This window comes from Anser brachyrhynchus (assembly GCF_964034855.1).
Source record: "Anser brachyrhynchus genome assembly, chromosome: 9".
NCBI lineage: Eukaryota > Metazoa > Chordata > Aves > Anseriformes > Anatidae > Anser > Anser brachyrhynchus.
Genome location: NC_137703.1, coordinates 14,841,167 through 14,861,065, shown reverse-complemented (window position 1 = coordinate 14,861,065; position 19,899 = coordinate 14,841,167). Strand labels below are relative to the sequence as shown.

At 53.1% G+C, this 19,899-nt stretch overlaps 1 protein-coding gene and 1 long non-coding RNA gene across 4 annotated transcripts in view; both read left to right on the top strand.

The window, feature by feature from the left end:
* The first annotated feature begins 11,506 nt into the window (after positions 1-11,506).
* Positions 11,507-13,835, top strand: LOC308199977 (uncharacterized protein). Its single transcript, XM_080604953.1, has 5 exons — positions 11,507-12,019; positions 12,350-12,412; positions 12,484-12,729; positions 12,842-12,904; positions 12,980-13,835. Exons 1-5 carry the CDS (start codon positions 11,933-11,935, stop codon positions 13,565-13,567), a joined length of 1,047 nt encoding a protein of 348 aa, XP_080461079.1. The 5' UTR covers positions 11,507-11,932; the 3' UTR covers positions 13,568-13,835.
* Positions 13,836-16,851: 3,016 nt separating this feature from the next.
* Positions 16,852-19,899, top strand: part of LOC308199967 — a 45,810-nt gene continuing 42,762 nt past the window's right edge. For 2 of the 3 annotated variants that reach the window (XR_013955118.1, XR_013955119.1), the window contains exons 1-2: positions 16,852-18,123; positions 18,777-18,892. This is a non-coding gene — a long non-coding RNA (uncharacterized lncRNA). The remainder of the gene's footprint in view (positions 18,124-18,776; positions 18,893-19,899) is intronic. The other variant, XR_013955120.1, reaches the window with a different exon arrangement.

Here is a 19,899-nt window from a genome sequence, read left to right as displayed (position 1 = left end):
GGTGGACGTGCAGCAAGAGCAGGTTGTGTTAAACCACCCATTCGCCGCGTGAGTAACTGCAGACAGAGGCCTTGTAGCGGGAACACCAAACATTTAATCATGTAATAATTGTGGCTGCCACCACCAGCCCGTCCCCAGGCAAGGCCTGGCCATGCTGCTCAGGAGCAGGACTGGCGCAGTGGTACACAAGCCTGCCCCTGGCTTCTCCTGCGCAGCCACAAGGTGTCCTTTGGGTCGGTGTCCCACGGGGACCACAGCTGACTGCACCCATCTCACTGCAAGCTCTCTGCTGTCGCTGCTGACAAAGCTGCAGCCCCAGCCCCGCATTGGGCTGGTGCCTGCCCTGTGGCTGGTGGGCTGAGGTGTCCTCAGGGTAACGTGGCTTTGGGTGCGGGACGGCAGCAATGGGCCTCTAGCTGTGCCTGCACCCGGCCCTGGCAGTGGCCCAGCACCAGTGGCAGCCGAGCAGTAGCTGTGCCCGCTGGGGGCTAGGCGGCTGTTTTGGCCAGTGGGACCAGGTAGATGGGGCACGTCTTCTCCCTGGTGGCCACTGCTGGCAGTGCCTGGGGCTCATGCTGCCCACGGCCATCCCGGTGCAGAGCCACTTGTCTGCCCCATGGGAGGCTGCCCCTGATGCCAGTGGTTGGCAGCTCCCTGTCCTCAGCACAGCTCTTCGGTGCCACTGGCTAGACTCAATGCCCCCCTCGTGAGCAGGGCCTCAACAACTTGTGTGCCACCAACAGGACCTCGATGTCTCACATGCCACCAGAAGCACCTTCAGCATCTCATGTGCTGCCAAGAGCCGCTGGGGTGACTGGCTCATGCTGCCCATGGCTGCCCTGGTGCACAGCTGCTCGTCTGCCCTGCAGGAGGGGTTGCCCTGGCTCTGGGTACCCAGACATCTCGTGTGCCACCAGCAGGACCTTGATGCCGGCAGGACATGCAGGGCACTTATAGCCCTCGTCTTCAGTGCTGCCTTCAGGTGCCACTGGCAGAAGCTCGATGTCTTGTGTGCTGCCAACAAGACAGGACACTTCACACGGCCACTGGCAAGACTCACTGAAGGCGGGACACTCGGAGCACTTATGGCAGCCCACCATATCTGAGGTCATGGGGTGACAGTGACTCTCTGGTGACATCACAGGGTTCTTCGGGCACCCCTGATGGCAGAAGTTACAGAGGTGACCTGGACTGCCATGAGAAAATGCTGACAAGAAATGGGTGCTCTACTCTGACAGGAGCAATGTCTGCTGGGCTGGGGGCCAGGCTGGGAGCTCAGCCTTTGGACTGGGAACTTGGCATGGGAGCCAGGTACCTCCTTGACGTGCAGCCGGACACACGTACATTGTGGATGTCCTGAGGATACCATTGGTGAAGACACAGCGAGAAACTGAGGAACCATTCATCGGCTGGGGAGGTGAAAAATACTCTGGGAAAGAGAAAATTGGTTTGATAAAGTAGGAATCAGCTTGACAGACAAAGTTTCATTTAAAGAAAAGAAAATCAGAAATATCATCACCTATTAGCTGCCTCAGGAAGAAGACAGAAATTAACAGCATCTGTTGGTTACCTGAAGTGGTGCTGTCTTATGCCCTCTGATATCTCTATGGTATAAAAAGGGCCTTATTTTTATCCAAAATGGAGCTTCTTCCTCTGAGAAGCTTCCCATGGTGCATGTGCTCCTCTTTCTATTAGTTGCAGATTTTTTGATTGTTGTTTCCCCTCCATAAACAGGTTGAAGCTTTGCTGGGACACCAGGCTAACTGATCATTACTATCTATAATGGCTTTTTACCACTTCTAAGTGCTGCAACTTTTCATTAGTGCTATACTCTTAATATCTACAACAAATATAGACTTGTGTTCTGGTAATAGCTTCTGATCTGTCTGTCCATCTATCTGCGTACCTTTTTGATGACAGTAAACTTGTTAGTGGTGATTTGTGTTGATGTGTAATCAACACAAGCTTTTAGAAAATAAAGCCTCCGTGTCCTTGTGTATTATAGAATCCTGCCAACTAACTGTTGTGCTCTCAACATACCCATGGGCCAGGTAACCCCCCTTTGGCATGGTGACAGCAGCCAGGAGCTCGTCCAGCCTCAGACACAGACCACAGGCTGGCCAAGCCCATCTGGCAGCCTCCTTCACAGCTGCCCCGGTGCTCGGGCCTGGCCGAATGGCCGTGCTTTGGTTCGGGTCCCTGCAAAACCACCAGACACACAGTGGGGTTGGGGTTGGAAGGGACCTCTGCAGGTCACCTGCTCCAACCCCCCTGCTCAAGGAGGGCCACCTGCAGCCGGGTGGACACTGAGAAGAGCCTGGCTCCACCTCGTTTACACCCTCCCTTCACATATTTATGTAGTTCAGCGAGATCCTCGCAGGCCTTCTCCACAATGGACAGTCACGGCTCCCTCCGGCTCTCCCCAGAGGAGAGATGCTCCAGTCCTTCCACCAGCTTTGCTGCCATTTACTGGACTCTCTCCTGTATGGCCCAGTATGGGGTGCCCAGCACCAGACCCAGTCCTCCAGATGTGGCCTCACCACTTCTGAGCGGAGGGGAGTGATCACCTCGGCCTGCTGGCAGCCCTCCTCCTAATGCTGCACACGGAAGAGTAATTGCTCTTTCCTCAGGGAAAGCTTATAATAATAATAATAATAATAATAATAATAATAATAATAATAATAGTAGTAGTAGTAGTAGTAGTAGTAGTAGTAGTAGTGGAAGTAGTAGTAGTAGTAGTAACAATAAAAATAAGTGTTGAATACCTCAGCCTTCTCCAGGTTGGTTGTCACTAGTTCTTCTTTTTTTCTTTATCAGGATGGGGGTATCTGATAGGGTAATGCTTCCTTGAATCTTCCTTTTCTGACCAATGTAGCTGCAGAAGCCCTCCTCCTACACATTCCTGGCCCAACTCATCTCCAGCTCAGCTCCGAGGATCACACCCAGCCCATACCCTTCCCTGCAGAGCTGTGTCCAGCAGGGTGCCCCCAGCATACCCTGGTGCCTCTGGTTGCTCCTCCCCAGGGGCAGGACTATGATTTTCGCCATTTTGAACTGCAGGAGGTTCCTGTCAGGACATTTCTCCAGCCTGCTCAGGGCCCTATGGAGGTGCATCCATATCTCCTCCCAGGTTGGGACCAGCAGCAGGCTTGCTGAGGGCACATTCTGCACCATCATCCAGATCATTCATGAAGAGGCTGGGCAGGACTGGACCCAGGCTTGACCCCTGGGGAACACTGCTAATTCCTGGCCTAACACTGCAGCTTCACATCGCAGCCCAAAGCTGAACGTGCCACCCTCAAGTCCCAGCCTCACATCACAGATTCGCGTCCCAGGCCTGTGTCCCAGCCTCATGTTACAACCCCAAGTCACGAGGTTCACATCCCAAACTTGTGTGGCAGACTGACAGGCGTGTGTTGGGACTTAACTGTGAGAAAAGTGCAGCCTAGATTCACTAACTGAAAACAAAGGCATGATTTGGCATACATGGAGTGTCAAAAAGCTGAATCTTAGAATCAAAGAATCATAGAGTATCCCAAGTTGGGAGGGACCCATACGGATCATCGAGTCCAACTCCTGGCACCACACAGGTTTACCCAAAATTTTAGACCATGTGACTAAGTGCACAGTCCAAATGCTTCTTAGACCCAAAATTTTAGACCATGTGACTAAGTGCACAGTCCAAACACCTCTTAGACTCCGACAGGCTTGGTGCTGTGACTACTTCCCTGGGGAGCCTCTTCCAGTGCGCGACCACCCTCTCAGTGAAGAACCTCTTCCTGATGTCTAGCCTAAACCTCCCCTGCCTCAGCTTGACACCATTCACGTGGGTCCTATCACTGGTGACTAAATAGAAGAAGAGATCAGCACCTTCCCCTCCACTCCCCCTCACGAGGAAGCTGTAGACCGCGATGAGGTCTCCCCTCAGCCTCCTCCTCTCCAGGCTGAACAGGCCCAGTGACCTCAGCCGCTCCTCATACGTCTTCCCCTCTAGGCCCTTCACCATCTTCGTAGCCCTCCTCTGGGCACTCTCCAACAGTTTTACATCCTTTTTGTACTGTGGTGTCCAGAACTACAGATCACAGGAATTGTATTTACTTAAATACTGTAATATTAGTAGTAACTTCTGACTTGCTTTTGTTGAAAAAGGCACTCAAAATCTTTAGTACAGTGCTTGATATCACTTTAAATATTGTTTTTGGTTTTCCATACGAAACATTTACATAGGTTTTTCATCTTTTAACTTCCTGAAGGTTTATAACCAGCAGATTGTATTCCCCAAAAAGTTAGCTGTTTTTTTTAAATGGCTGGATACCCATTCCCAAGCCTCACGTTTCTAGTGGAGTCAGGGTACAGTTACTGAGCCCTTGTAATCACGCAGCTCTACCCATGCAAACACATCAGAACAACAGTTCCATCTTTGTCTCTTCTTCCTGTCTATCTAGCATCCCATTTATTTTCCGCCTTCCTCTGTCATTGTTTCTCACAACACGAGCAAAGCAACTTGGCTGGAAAAGCCTTTGAGGGTGTATTTTATGCCAGGTAGCTTCAAGGAAAATGTAAACTGTGTTTGACAGGATACAGTTCTCAGAGAGGATGCAACCTCTATTGAGCTACTACTACACTTGAACTTTGCCATTTACCATTTGAGTGGAACAAGGGTTATTCACAATGAATTTAACAAAGGATGCTTCTGTGTAATTACAGAAGTCAAATGCAGTTTGAACTAGAATAATTTACAAGTAACTTCTGCAAATTCTAGAAAGGAGTCTTTACTGCTTTATACACAAAGGACCAGTGAAAATAAATCTAGTAGTCATTAGAAATATACTTTCTAATGCACATTTTGCTCTGCACATATGCAAGGGTACAATGCTTACGTTACAAAACATCCTTTTCTGAATTAAAAAATAAAAATTGCATGATTAACGTCAACTTGCTGAATAAAGACTACTTTAGAGAGGGGCAATGAACTAAATTATTCTGATGTGAAACTCTTCTTCAAGATCAATTCTTTTTGAAGTGGCTGTCCCTGACAGCTCTTGCATCCCCTCAGAAAAAGGTCGAGTTGGTGGTTTGGCATCTTTCACCTGAATACTTCTAACAGTCCCCTCTTGGGAAGTTGGGCTGCTTGAAAAGAAGAATTTGGACACAAGCTGCTAGCAAAGCCATAAGGCTTCAGTGTAGCACTGAGCATTGTTTCTCCTTCTTTGGGGTCCCTCTTTTCTCAGCAGCTCCATTTCCACTCCCTCCTGTTGGCCCCATAACCCTGGGGTGTGAAGGTGCCTAGAGGCTTGGCTGAGGCCCCATCCTGGGACAAAATTACCAGCACCAGAAAAGCATGGACTCAGAAGAGCGATTTGCACAGGTGTTTGTATGTCTGCAAAGAAACCCTGTCTGCCCCCGCTTCCTTGCACTTTGGGAATCAAACCTCTCACCACTCCTCGAGTGTCCCTTGGCTTCCACCACCCACAGCCGTTCTCCAGCCTTTCCCTTCCAAAGAAGACATCCTGAAAGCAATCTGTGGGGCCAGCATGGGGAGCAGAAGCAGGCTATGTTAAACTCCCACTGTGTGCTGCCACACAAGTCACTGTAGGCTGAGACATTGTAAGGTGAACACCAAACATTTAATAATTTAATAAATAAACCAATGGATAAGCAAAACGGCAATATATCAGAAACAGTTCCCAATCCCAACTATTTCCCATCCCACTAATGATATTTTTGAAGGTGATTTTTGGAGGTGAAGGGATGGGGCTAACAGTGTTGGCTCCTGGGACACCAGCATGTGTGCTGGCCCATCCTTTCCTGCTCATGGGCGTATTGGAGGGTTGGGTGCTCCTGGTGTTTTTGTTCTCCTTCTCTCTGCCCCAGTGATGCAAGTGCTACTCCCAGCTGTGGTGGAGCCAGGACCCACGCTACCAACACCAGTACCATGATGGGGAGCATGTTGGATGGAAGTGGGCAGGGGCAGTTCTTGCTGCTTATAGACTGGAAATCCTCTCTATTTTTGACTGTCCAAAGACACACAGAGAATCACAGAATCACAGAATAATCTAGGTTAGAAGAGACCTCCAAGATCACCTAGTCCAACCTCTGACCTAACACTAACAAGTCCTCCACTAAACCATATCACTGAGCTCTAAATCTAAACGTCTTTAGAAGACATAATTTTGCCAGAGCTTCAGCACCTTGAAAGACAACTTCTCTTGCCCAATTCCAGATGCAGGGAGGAGCAGTGAGGGAGCAGGAGACGCCAGCATGGATTTTGGGGGGAATGTCCTGCTTCACCAGCCCGATGGCCTTCTGTGCTGAGGGGACCATGCACCTTCAGCCAGCGGGCAGATGGTGTGGGGCTGGGAGGAGCAGCTGAGTCCCATGCAAGCCCTGCTCAGCACCCTCCAAGCCCTTGGTGTGTTGCCAACGCTGTTTTGCCCCGAAACACACGACAGCGTAGCCAGGCGGTTGTGATCCACTGCCACTCCTGCGGACAAGCGTAATTAGGGCAGTGCCAAGCAGGCCTCTCCAAAGGTGGGGAGCCACGTCTGGGAGCAAGCACCCTGGCAGCCAGGCAGAGACGTCCTTGGCAGGGCTCAAAGTGCTACAGCTCTCCTGCAATGCCGGTCTCTTGGTGCCCTGAGCCTCCAGCCAGGAGAGGGGAAGCTGCTGCCCTGACACCACCTCAGGAGCTGGGGTCCCTCAGCCCCAGCTGGCCCCAAGAGCTCCCTGCCTTCGCTGGGCGTGCAGCACCCAGCATGTGGCAGCTCCTCCTGTGGGGCTGGGGGCAGGAGGACAGTGCCCAGAAAGCAGGGCTCGCTCTCCTCTGTCCCCAGGGGCTCTGGCTGGCACGCCAGCTTGCCCTGGGCCAGGCCAGGAGCAGGCGGAGCTGGCAGGCCCCGGCAGGATGTGGCCCAGGCCTGCCCTCCAGACTCCAGGGCCCTTTGAAGTTGGGGGGTTGCAGCCATCTGGTGTCTTCTTGGCATCCATGGGGAGCTCAAGGGTCTGCAGGCTGTAGCTCCCAGGGGAATGTACCCTCTCCCGGGGCTGGGATCAGCACCATGGCTGGCAGTCTTCATTCTCCACCCTGCCTGGCCCACAGAGGCCCCAGCTTTGCGGTCCTTCCCTGAGTGGGCATGAAGGGCTCTGCCACCCTGAGCCTGAGCACCCCGTGCCCCTTACCAGTGCCCGGGCCAGCGCAGCCAGCGCACTCCCACTGCTGCGAGGTGTCCCCAAGGTGGGAGCATCGGCAGTGGGTCCCGCTGGTGGCACACAAAGAGCACAGCAGCAGCTGCCAGGGCCTGGGGAAGCCGTTGGGCTGGTGACCATGCAGACACCAGCAGGTGGTGACACCATGAAGGACCTGAGGCCCCCAACAGCCCAAGTGGGACAGAATCCATTAGACCTCCCTGGCCTGGCCCCAGCTGGGCACCCAGAGACGTTTCTCACAGAGCCTGCCACACAAAATGTCCTCACATGTCTGGGCCGAGGCTGGGGCTCTGCCCTTCCCTGTTGGGCCCTGGGGCACTCGTGCCACACTGGGGACTCTGCCTGCAGGGTGGAGACAGAGGAAGCTCCCCGTGTGAGCAGGACGCCGCTCTGGGCACATGGTGTCCCTGCGGGCTGGCAGAGGGAAGGGCCTCCTACATGGATGCAGCCCCGGTGGAACCAGGCGTGCCTGCAGGAGGGGCACACCATGGTGGTGTAGGAGGGGCTGTCCTCCACCATCTCCATGCAGATGATGCACATGGTGTGCCCCTCCTGCAGCGTCTCCAGGGTCTGCTGCGGGCGGTGCTCCCAGCAGAAGGAGGTGGGTGAGGACAGAAGAGTTGAGTGAGGCCAGGGACTGCCGGAGGCCCTGCACAGCTCTGGCCAGAGCCTGGAGAGGCCACCACCTCCCCGGGAGGCACTGCACACGTGGCCCCCTTGCCAGCCCTTTCCTCCCCAAAGGAGCCGCCCACCCAAAATTTCCCCACATGTCCTGGCTGAGGCTGGGGCTCGGCCCTTCCCTGCTGGGCCCCGGGGCACTCGTGCCACACTGGGGACTGCCTACAGGGCAGAGGCAGAGGGGGCTGCAGCCCAACCTAGGGCAGCTCGTACCTGTACTCCCCAAAGAACTGGGAGATGCAGCCCCGCTGGGAGCCGCAGGGCAGGTGGAACCGGCGCGAGCACCGCTTCTGCCGGCAGGCGACGGTGGCCCCCTTCTTGCGGCAGACGCAGCAGCGCTGCGAAGAGCACAGCAGCCCCGTCAGTGACGTGGCCGGGGCCACTGGGACTTGCCCGGAGCTTGTTCAGAGCCTCGAGGATTTCCTTGCCAGGGCTCAAGCTCAGCTGCCACAAGCCCATGAAGTGGTGGATGTGGCAGTGCCCAGGAGCTCCCCCAGCCTCACAGACGCGCCCTGGGCTTCCAAGCCCATGGTGCAGCCTCTTCATCCCTGTGAATGGCCGTGGTGGCTTGGCGTAGGCTGGCTGCCAGGTGCCCACCCAGCTGCTCTCTCGTTCCCTCCTCAGCGTGACGAGGAGAGAAAATACAAGGGAGAAACCCTCGTGGGTTGTGATGAGGGCACAGGGAGATGGCTCACGGGCTGCTGTCAAAGACAAAACCATCTTGGTTTGGGGAAGACTTGTTTGATTGACTTCCAATTGATCAGAGTGTAAAGCAGTGTGAACTAAAAGCAATCTAAAAACACCTTTTCCCCACCACTATTCTTTGGCCTCCTCCCCTGATGTTGCAGGATGTTGCAGTGGGGGGTGTCTCGTCCCCAGCGGGCTGGTGGGGAGCAGCACCCTGTGGCCACCCATGTGCTCTAGAAGATGCTGCGAGCACCTCCAGCTGGGAGAAAAGCCTCTTATCTGGAGGGGGAAACCACAGTCTGCTGCAGGTGGGCATCAACAGAGGGAGAACATAGGCAACAGGACGGGAAAGGTGTGGCTGGGGTGAGGGAACTGGGATCTGTTGTGAGCACCAAATCATCCAACAGAAGAGCAAACGGGCACATGGCTATGTTGGTATGAGTTCCTGCAGCTTTCTGCTCTGGTGCTCCTGTGGTTCTAGCATTGAGAGTACAGACTTTCTTCTCTTCCTGGAAAAGCAAGTAACCCAATCTGGACATCATGACTATTTACTTAATATTCTTGTGTAAAAGCAGTCACAGTTTGTGCAGAGAAGAAAACCAGGAATTAATTAGGTCCTCGGAGAAATCTTGGAAGGACAGCCCTCTAGGGGCTACTAATGGGACAGGCTGAGGACAACCCTGTACAATCAGTTTTCAAGCAGTGGAAGTGCTTGAGGATGTTTCTGTACTCCACTTGTCATGTTCTGTATGTTCTGGGATGCTCTTGCTCAGCCCGCGTTGGCCAAGTTTAGAGCATATCACAGGAAAATGGAGACCCTGCTTTTAGTGCTGTAAAGTCATGTTGCCAAGTTGGAAGCCAAGTTGCCTGTGAGCTTGGGGAGGGGGAAGGATACGGCCATGGGAGGTATGGGAGAGGAAGAGTATGTGGGAAGTAGGGGTGAAGGAGTGCTGTTGGCAGAAACTGTTGGACGGGGAGTGATAGAGGTGTGAACCAGGGCAGAGAGGGCTGTGGGAACAAACACGAGAGGGTTGGACACCACCTGTGCAAATTCATAACTGCTGGATTTTATGGGTTATTCAAATCTTTTTTTCACTTGTAGGAAGTGAAAAGCCAGTGCTGCACAGGACAATGATCTGAGCCTTCGCAAAGGTGAACACAATCCACTGGCCTGAAGAGCCAGTGACAAAGCTGGCCATTTCAGCTCAAGAAAGGAAGCCTTCTGCCCTCTGCTGGCAAGCAAGACATATTCCAAAGGAGCACTGGGGGACACCTGAGAAGAAACGGTGCCCACCGCCTAGCTCACCAGCATGAATGTAGGATCAAATTGTTTGCACAGAACCCCAATGTGTGTGGGCCAGAAATACTCCGAGGTTGAAGTGAAACCGGAATGGTTGCACTCGACTTAGCACTGCCACAATTCAGGCCCTACTTAAAGCTAGGGCAGGACAGGAACAACTCACTGCCTGTGCCAGGCTCGCACCTAATACAACCAGGAATTTATGGAGAACTTCCAGGTGGGTTATTTCACGTAAGGGAAGGATCTTTTGGCCAAGTAGCAGTTTACACAACTTGCAGGAGAAACGATCTTGATTCTTGCCCGTTTCCAGGCCACAGGGGCCTCTCCACAGGGGAACTCGTGCTGCGTGCCTGGAGCACTTCCTGTCCTCCTTCTGCACTGACCTCGGGAGCTGCGGGGCTGCTTCTCACTCCTCTCTCCCAGCTGCTGTTGTGTTGTGCAGCAGGTTTGTTTGTTTGTTTGTTTCCTCCCTTTGTTAAATATGGTCTCTCAGAGGCACAAACAACATTGATTATTGGCTCGGCTCTGGGCAGTGGTGGGTCCCTTTGCTGCCAGCTGAAACTGGCCCTTATCTAACATGGGGCAGCTCTTGGATCCTTCTCACAGAGGCCAGGCCTGCAGCTCCCTGCTACCAAAACCTTGCCGTGTAAACCCACTACAGGGTTTCAGGACCTTCAGGAGCACCTCCAGCCCTGCCTCACCTTTTGCCCTTGTCAAAGAGATTGCAAGGCTGTGAAAACAAGGAACAGGCATGGCGGGAGCCCAGTGGCACCCAGGGGTCTCAGGACCCCCAGCTTCTCTTGCGTTCCCCACAAACTGTGAGTGCCCTGACACCACCACCCCCCTCCCACAGGTGTCCCCTCTCTGCAGTCCGTGGTATGGGACCAGCGCCCAGACAGGAGGGCCGTGGGGAGCAGACGGCAGCGGTGGGCTGAGCGGTGGCTGAGCACCCAGGGGTGCAGGTTGCCCCCAAACGAGGGCGGCTGCCCAGGGGCTGCGGACAGAACGAGAACGGGGCCGGGGCCGGGGCCGGGGCCGGCGCGGGCGGTGCCCGGGCAGCCGCTGCCCCTCAGGCCCCCCGGGGCGGGGCCTGGCAGCCGTTGGCGGCGGGAGGGGGGGGCAGGAGTGTAGGTAGTGGGGAAGGGGCGGCCGGGGGGGCACGAGGGGGAGCGGAGGGCGCTGGGGGTATTGAGGGAGCCTGGGGATGGAACGGGGGAGCCTCGGGGGGGGGGCAGCCGGGGATACTGCAGGGGCCAGGCTGGGAAGTGGCGCCGCCGCCCCCCCAGCGCAGCCCCCCCCCCTTGTTTCGTCCCCAGATGTCGGCCATGAGCCACGGGAGCGGCCGAGGCGATGCCCGGGGCGCTGCCAGGGACGCGCAGGCCCCGCCCGGCCGCGTCAAGCGCCGCAGGACCAGGGGCGAGCGCAACCGCGCCAAGTTCGGCCGATGCCTCCCCAGCAGCACCAGGCGGCAGGGGCCGAGGCCCCCCTGGGGGGGCGTCCCCCCCCTCCGGGCTGCACCCCCCCAGCCCAGCCCCCTGCCGCCCCCCCGGCCCGTCATCATCACCCAGCAGCGCCTCAGCCGCCCCCGGGGCCTCCTCGGCCGGGGGGTGACATCGGGGGACATCCAGCGGCTGCTGGGGGGCGGGCGGGGGGCGGGCCCCCCCCCGGCCGAGGGGCTGGGATGGCCGGCAGGCAGCCCCCTCCCCGCGCAGGGGCTGGGGAGGGACGGGCGGGCGTCGCCCCCCCAGCCACAAGTCCCCCGGGGGCCGGGGAGGGAGGACGGGGGCTCCCCCCCCCCGCACCGGGACGCCCCCCCAGGAGGTGGCCGGCCGCCTGCGGGCCCTCCTGCCGGCCCCGGCCGAGCTGTGGGGCCGCGCCCTGGCGGAGGAGCGGCGCCGCGCCGTGCTCGCAGCCCTGCTGGAGCGCCACTGCGCCCTGCCCGACCTGGCCGCCCTCCTGCCCCCCCGGGGCGTGGGGGCTGCGGGGGGCCTCTCCCACGGGCTGCCCCCTCCTGGGCCGCCCCCTGCCTCCCCCCCCTCGCCGGGGCTCAGCACCCCTGAAATGGAGCCGCTTCCCCAGGCGGTGCGGAGCAAGGACCCTGCAGCCCATCGCAGCCACCCCCCTGCACCTCTGCAGGCCGTCACTCAGGTGAGTGACCGAAAAAGCGTATTTCCCCCCCCCCAAAAACGCCATTTTTTCCCCCCCAAAATGGTGATACGTCCCCAGCTATCCCCTTGGCCCTACTGCCAACCACACTTTGCTCGATCAGGCACTGACCTCTGCAACTTCCATGTTGCCCCCCAGTGTTTACAGTTCTGAGACAAAGAGGAACGTGAGTCCCAAAAACAAACAAACAAAAAAAAAACAAACAGCTTTTCCCCCCAAAATACGTCTACTGCCATTTTCTCTCAACTAAATGGTGATGCTTCCCATACCTGTGCCCCTTTCCCTGCTGCTAACCACACTCTCCTCCTGCAGGCACAAACCTCCCCTTCCTTGTTCCCTCCCCCTGACTTCAGCCCTGAGACAATGAAGAGGCAGGTAAGTACCTAAATGGGGGTGTCCCCATCCCCAGTGTCAGGAAGGGTCAGTTTATGCCCCACTCCCTGCAGAGCTGTTTCCCCTGGATGATGGAGGATGAAGACGAGGCACACTCCGAAAAACCCGCCATGCAATTCTGCGTCCGGACCCCCTCACCACCACTGTTCAGGGCCCGCCACCCTGCACCCTCCCCTGCCTCCTACCTACCCGCAGGGCGCTGCACTCCCGAACCTGAGCTGCTGCCCCAGCCAACTACGAGCAGGAACCCAGCACCCCAGCACCGCTGGCGCCGTGTCTCCCCACAAGCTGTCGATCAGGTGAGTGCCATAGAGAAACTGCTTTGCCCCCAAACAACATTTTCTCTCCCTAAAATAGTGATGTATCCCCACCCCACTTTTCCCTGCTGTTAACTGCATTCTTCCCCTGCAGACTCCAAGCCCCCCTGCTGTTCCTCTGCCCCCTGTTTTCGGTGCCAAGAGGAAGGAGAGGCAGGTGAGTCCCCAGATGGGGGTGCCCCCCACCCCAGTATGATGAGGGGTTGACTTACACCCTCCTACCTTACTGCAGAGCTGGCTCCCCTGGATGTCGGAAGATGAGGATGACACACACCCTGAAGACCCAGCCCCACTGTTCTGTGCCCGGACACCATCTCCACCATTATTTGAGGGGCTTCCCCAGCCCCACATCCCCCTGGGGGAGCCAGGCTGCACATGCAGGGCAGCATGGGGCCCCAGGGTAGAGGACAAAGCAGAAGGGCATGGCCAGATCTACTGGCGGTCCCGTGTGCCACAGCATCGCCGGGTGTTAGAGCATCCCATGTCAGGGACACACGCCCCACACCACCCCTGCTGGTGCCACAGGGACCAGCGGACACCCCCTACTTTGTACCGGGGCACATGCCCCTGTGCCCCCTCCCCATCACACCACCCCTGCAAGCACAGCCCTTGTCCCCACAGCAGGCCTCGGCATGCCACGAGCTTCCCCACGTGCCGCTGCTCACCCCCTGAAAGCCACCGGCCACGGGGCTGGAGGGGGCCGCTGGAGCCACGGCAAAGGGGGTGGCACCTTTCCTTCTGCCCCCATGCCACAGTTCCCCACAATGCACGGGAAAGGGACTCTAGCCCCAATGTCTGGCTCTTCCCCTGCCTGTACTGAGGGACATGGGAAGGCATACTTTATTGGAGTAACCTCCCTGTGCTCAATAAAGGCTGTTACACCTTTATGTGGCTGTGTCCCTAGTTGTTTCCTTTTATGACCCCCCCTCCCAGCTCACCCTCATCCCTATGGGGTCACAGACTGGGCATCCACAGCACCAGTGGTTTGGGGTGAGAAAAGCTCTTTTTGGGTCTTTTCAGAGGGCAAGCAGGGCCTGGCAGGGGTGGGAGGTGGGGGAGCTGCAAGTCAAGCACAACTGATGGCTAACGAAGGCTTTATGAATCGTTAGGCAGCTCTGGAGCACTGCTCGGATGCACGCACACCACCCACACCCACCCACCCACCCACCCACCGATGCACCTTCAATGCCCAGTTCAGGCCAGCAGCAGGGGGACAGCAGAAGGTCCAGGCACTGCTGAAGCTGGTCCCACCCTCTGACTACTATCCCTGCTCTTACCCTGGCAAAAAAAATGATACCGCTAGGGGAAATCTGGACAGTATCACAAGTGACTACAGAGCTCTGTGAACAGTAGTCCAGTCCCTGTGGTGTTTTCAATTCTGCCGGAGCGGGAAAAGACCGTGAGGAGGAGGGCACTGGTAGCACAAGTCAGTAATTGCCTGCAGAACTGGTGTTGGTGACAGGGTTTTGCTTTCTGTGACCTTAGGACCACGCTTGAGGATCGGTGTCTGCTTGGGAGAAATGGGATCCACCTCACTAAACAGAGCAAAGATGTTTCTGCCAAGAGGATGGCTGACCTCATAAGGAGGTCTTTAAACCAGGAATGAGGAAGAGGAGAGAGGGTAACCAGCAGTCCCGTGGAGGAGGGACGGACAGGGTTGCTGAAAAAAGCACATGGGGTAGTGTAAGGAAGGAATCACAAAACCAACAAAATGGGCATTAAGCAGGGTCACCTCTACCACTTGCAGGTAAGCAGAGAAGTTCCTGTGAGGCACCGTTATGCAGAAATCTCCCAGTGCCAGCGAATTTGACTTTTGTACTGATTAGTATATATGCTATGATGAAATGCCCCAGGCTGGCATTATGTCAGTTATATTTATATGACTGGCTATATCAACACTCTGTCACATGGAAGGCTGTCTGAAGCTCCTGCCAGTACAGGAAATTCAGCACTTTGCATAGGACAGGGAAAACAGCTTCCTGCCTCAAAAACAGGCAGCCAGTTCACAGATTTATGAATTCAGTTTCTCTGCTTTATATTGTTAAAGACAGGGGGAGCTCGGTAGCAAATATCCTGCACGTCTCCCAGGGCTGGACACACGGTGTGCCTGCATGTGCCCTTCCACACAGGCACAAGGGAGCCATGGCAAAGGGTCGTAGTACTTGGCAGGGCCTCAGACCATCCGTGCAGTGCTCTGTTGTACTGGGACTCTCCTCAGCAGATCAGGAAAATTGCCATGTAGCCCCCGAAGTGGACCACAGTGGTCCCTGCAGCAGGGCCCAGCTGAGACTTTCTCTCCTGGGCAGTACCTGGCAGAGGGAAGGCAAGCTGCAGGCATGCAAGAGGATCTGCCTTCAGCAGGACAGGACAGGCTTCAGACAGAGCATGGGACAAACTGGCCTCAGTCCTTTCCAACCATCCTTTTCAAACAAAGGTGGGAATTGGTACAAAGGAGCTGTAACATGCAGCTGCAGACTTGAGTGGAGAGGTCTGATGTGAAGAGAAGGGATGTAAATCCTAGGTGTGCTTGAGACAAATGGTGGAGCTGGGAAGGCGAGGAGAAATTTGGCCCGTGTAGTGCCTGAGTTCAAGGAAACTGCCTTAACCAACCTGTCCAGACCTCCTTAGGACTCCTTCTGCATCAATATCACTTGGAGAATGTTGTTAACAAGTATTCTGTAAGTGGGGAAAAAATGAAGGAAAAAAAAAAGGCTTGAGAGGAGACATTCTTTTACAGAACCAGAATCACCTTTTTTATTAGGTGTTCACTGAACTCTTTTGTTTAACTGCATGTCTGAAACTTCTCCAATTAGCTGGCTGAGTCTTCAAGACTTGAAGATAAATATGGGAAGAGACATGGCTTTTTGTATTTTAATGAGTCCCATGGTGTATTTGGTGTATGGACCTCAGAGACTGAGAGAAGACTGAGCAAACCCCTGAAGAAGTCAATGTTAGAAGCAACTCCCCCAGTTTCAGGGGGTATTAATGGGTCCCACAGAGGGCCAGTACCAACAGATGGTCCCCATAGACTTGTTAGATGAGAAAACTGGAGGCAGTGACCATGGGTAGGCAAAGGTAATGCAGAGGTGGTGCTGATGCTAAGTAGCCCTTGATGTGTTACATTAAGCCAAACCCTGACCTCCAGGTCCTGGGAAGGGAGATCCTGTCTCGCACACATTGCTTAGGGCTCTTCCTGGTGTCATGGAATATGGGAGGCGTTCAATGCTGAGAGCAGGACTACAGGATGATGCTTCTGGGACTCTGCTGTGTGGGGCAAAGAGATAATGGCATCCTAGTGACATCAGGTTAAGGTTTCTCCTGGTAGGTCTTGGTGGCAGAGACCTCAGCCATAGCCAACGGGAGAAAGAGCTTCCGTTGGGTTCTGGTAGGAAAAAGGTTCTGCTGGGAGCTTTCAGCATCGCCATAGCCCTTGGCCCCTGCACCACAGGCTCTCCTGTGCTGTTCCATGCCTTCACCTTGCAAGTCTGTGGACACCCAGTCCTGTCCTTCTCTTAAACATCACCCCAAAAGATCACTGTCTTCACTGATTTCTCTCCTTCTTCCCTGGCTATTCCTTGAAACACGAAGCCCTGGGGTGACCCAGACACCCTCTGGGTGGCCTGTTGTACCACGACACATTAGAATGACATTTCTTTTTCCTCATGTTTGGTCTCAATCTCCCAAACTGCACTTTGTGGCATTCTTCCTTTCTCCTGATTCTTTCCACTACCAAAATAAGCTTCATCCTCTCTGAAACCACCCTTCAAAGATTTTTTTTTTTTCCCACGCCCTTCCCTCTTGGCTGGCCTGCCTGATAACCATGTCTAAGGCCTAGCTGATCACAGTGCTCGTGGGGATTCCTCAGAAAGAACCTTCTTCTCTCCAGAGTGTGAGCAACGACCTCCAATTTATACTGATCCAGAAGGTCTCCTGATGAACTCTGAGTATATAGGAAAAGCAAGAACCTTTCTGTCAGACATCCTATGGGAACCCTGTGCCCAGCCCTAATCTGCCTTTTCTCTCATCAGTCACTTGGGACTTGTATCACTTCTGTAAAAATCTAAGATTTTCCCATTAAAGTCTTTCAGCACTGGTTCCCACCTGCTTTTTTTAGGAGAACTGGCAGCACAGACAGGATTTCTTTAATTACAAGAAGTACAGAAAAATTACAGAAATTACAAAAGTACAGAAAAAAAAGAGTAGTCCAGTAAAAAATATATTTCTCTGTTGTCTGTTAAGCAGGTTGTCAAATTTTAACAGTGGACAACCTTAGTGGAAAACATTCAGTGAGATACATAGGAAAGGGACAGCCAGAAAGGCAATTAAGGAGTTGGCTAAAGAGACAACCATGCAAGCTGCTGGCAGACACAGCAAGCTTTAAACTGCCTGGAGTCTGACTGTCTGGACAATTGAGATGGATGTGAGTGAATGGAGTAAAATGAGAAGAGGAACACTGAATGGACAGTGGAAAGTGTTACACTGACACACTGCTAATGAAATGACTTGAGAAATGGTCACTTTAATCACAACGTGGAAATAAATGAAGTATTGATGAGATTTATTTCACACACTGACAGACAGAGCAGTGGTCAAGCAAGCACTGGGGACAATCCCCAAACGTGCCAGGCCCAGTCCGTAGCCCTGCTACGGGTTAGCAGTTACACTGGAAGAGTCACACACAGACATATTTTCTGCCACCCATGACATCTGACTGACGCTACAACAAGGTGTTTCGTTCCTGGGTGGCTCTCGGCTGCTCAGCTCCCTCAGTCCTTTACCTACTCTGTGTCCCTTGCTGCAAACCTGTAACCCTCCATAGGCAGGGCAGGCACTAGTTGTGGCATCCCCTCCAACTCCCTGCTGTGCCCCGGCCTTCACACCTCCACGGGCAAGGCTCATCTGTACCCACAAGTTAGGCCGTGAAACCACCAGCTCCTACCTCCCCCCAGCAGCCAGGTGTCCCTTCATCACCTGCAGGACAGGGAGCATGGCAAGGAGAAAGGGGACAGTGAGGGGAGAGGTCCTCAGGGCACAAGAAGCAGGCAGGTAACTGCAGACACCATGTGGGTAGCTATGAGGACCCCCCGCCATCTTGAGTAGAGCTGGGCCACCTGGCGCCTCAGCAGTGGAGCAGAAGGATCTGTTCCTTCCTTTTTGGAACTAAGGAACTAAGCTGGAGGCTCCATCAGGTGGAAACAAGTAATCAGACTTGAGTTTTGTCATTGCCTTCAGCTGGGAGTCAGTTATATGAGGGCTGTGTTTCCAGACCCCAAAGGTTAGGGCCTGCTAGCTCTGGTTGGTTGCTGTGTGCCCTGTCACAGTGCCTGGTGCAGAGGGGGAAACCCTTACAGTTTAGAAGTTATCCTGCTAAAGAAGGTAAATATATATATATATATATATCTTTTTTACAGTGTTGGCTTCTTTCTGCGTTCTCTGTTCTTTGACTGTATGTCTCTGTTCTGTGGCATTTTCAATGTTATATTGCATGTTATCTCCCAGTTATCTTGTTCCTGAAGCAAGCTGTGAAAAGTGCTGATTTTGGTAACTATTCTTTTTCAGTTTTTTAAGGTATAAATGTTTTCAGTTGTTCTAGTTAGATTCTGGGGGCTGAAGCTGACTGGTTCATCCTAGCAAGGATCAGATAGGAGCTATGTATATATAAAAAGCAAGCAAGCTATTTGGGCATGTCAAATATGCTCACACTTGAGCAGTGTTAGAAAGACAAAGGATTTATTAATGAGTTAGTTTGTTAAAGTGCTGACCCCAGGGTGATGACAAGATGCTGTTCCCATTCACTGATGTCGTAGATACTTAGCCAGGTCATGGTCAGCATCCTATCAGTATCATTGCAAGGTCAGATTTTTGCCTTGCTAGTCTTACAACAATGTATAAACCTGTTTTTTTCTATTTTTAATATATATATGTATATATTAGAAACTTGAGTGGGGAAAATTATGTATTTTAAGATTATATTAAACTGCTTTCATTGGCTGCTGCATGGGTTCTCAAGATAGGTATTTCCCTTTTAGGGTTTCCCACTGTTTCTGCACCCAAGCTGAAGCCTCTTTCATGTGGGGAATGTTTTTCTTCTTTGAAGACTTAGCAAATATTTGCCCAACGTGGATGTGAAGGAGGCACACATGTGGTAAGTGTCCTCTCAGAGGCTACTGCATTTTTTTTAAGATAAACTTCTAGCTCTAAGTGGCACCAAGTATTAGTCCACGGCTATGTTCTGTATTTATGAGAAAAGTATATCAATGGTGTAAATTTTATTGTGTACAAATCCTACTTTTATGTAAGTGAGCAAGTTTTTTTTTTAAAAAAAGGGGTGGAATTGTTCTTTATATAAGAACAAGGTCAAAGAAGAGATTTTTCTTTGAGTATGATATAGCTGAACTGACGTGTAGTGGGTAAAGGGTGACTGGAGCAGGACCTGAAGCTGACTAGAAGTGTCTTAAAGATGGAGAGAGAGTGTTGTAGGTTGTCGTGTGATTGTCCAAAATAAAATAAGATTTTTTTATTTTGAAAATGAAAAATGTGAAAACTTAACTGGGAATTTTAAGTGAGAAAATGGTTTAGTGGTAGGTATTGGATTGCTAACAGACTGTGAACCTGACTGAACCTAATGTGTTGATTAAGGTAATATTTTCCTTATCTTGCTCTTTACACTTATTTAGCTTCCATTTAATTAAAAATAAATAAATAAATCACTGTATGTGCTCTGCAAGCATGATCTCCTGTAAAAGACATGGTGTGTAATTGGAGTAGATGCTAGGAATGTGACCAGAGTGCAAGCCTCTGTTCTGCATGGTACTGAAGCGTTTACTTAATTTAAGCAATTGTCTAACAGCTCTGGTGGCTTACTCAGTCTGCGCTATGCAGAGCCTAACACTCAAAACTGTAAGATGCTTTGAAATATTAGTTGATTTATTTTACAGAACTCTTTACTTGGCAAGTGTTCAGAAAAAAAAATGTTTTATTGAAATATCAAATGTTCTGGAAATGTGATTAATAAAGAGCTTGCAGGAATTGGATTAGCAAGCAAGAAACTGCTTTATTGATTCACTTTATGTATATGCAAAAAATGTTATTGTGACACGAGCTACTTCATGAAGGGCTGCTTGTCTTCTCCCTGCAATTCCAGGCAGCAAG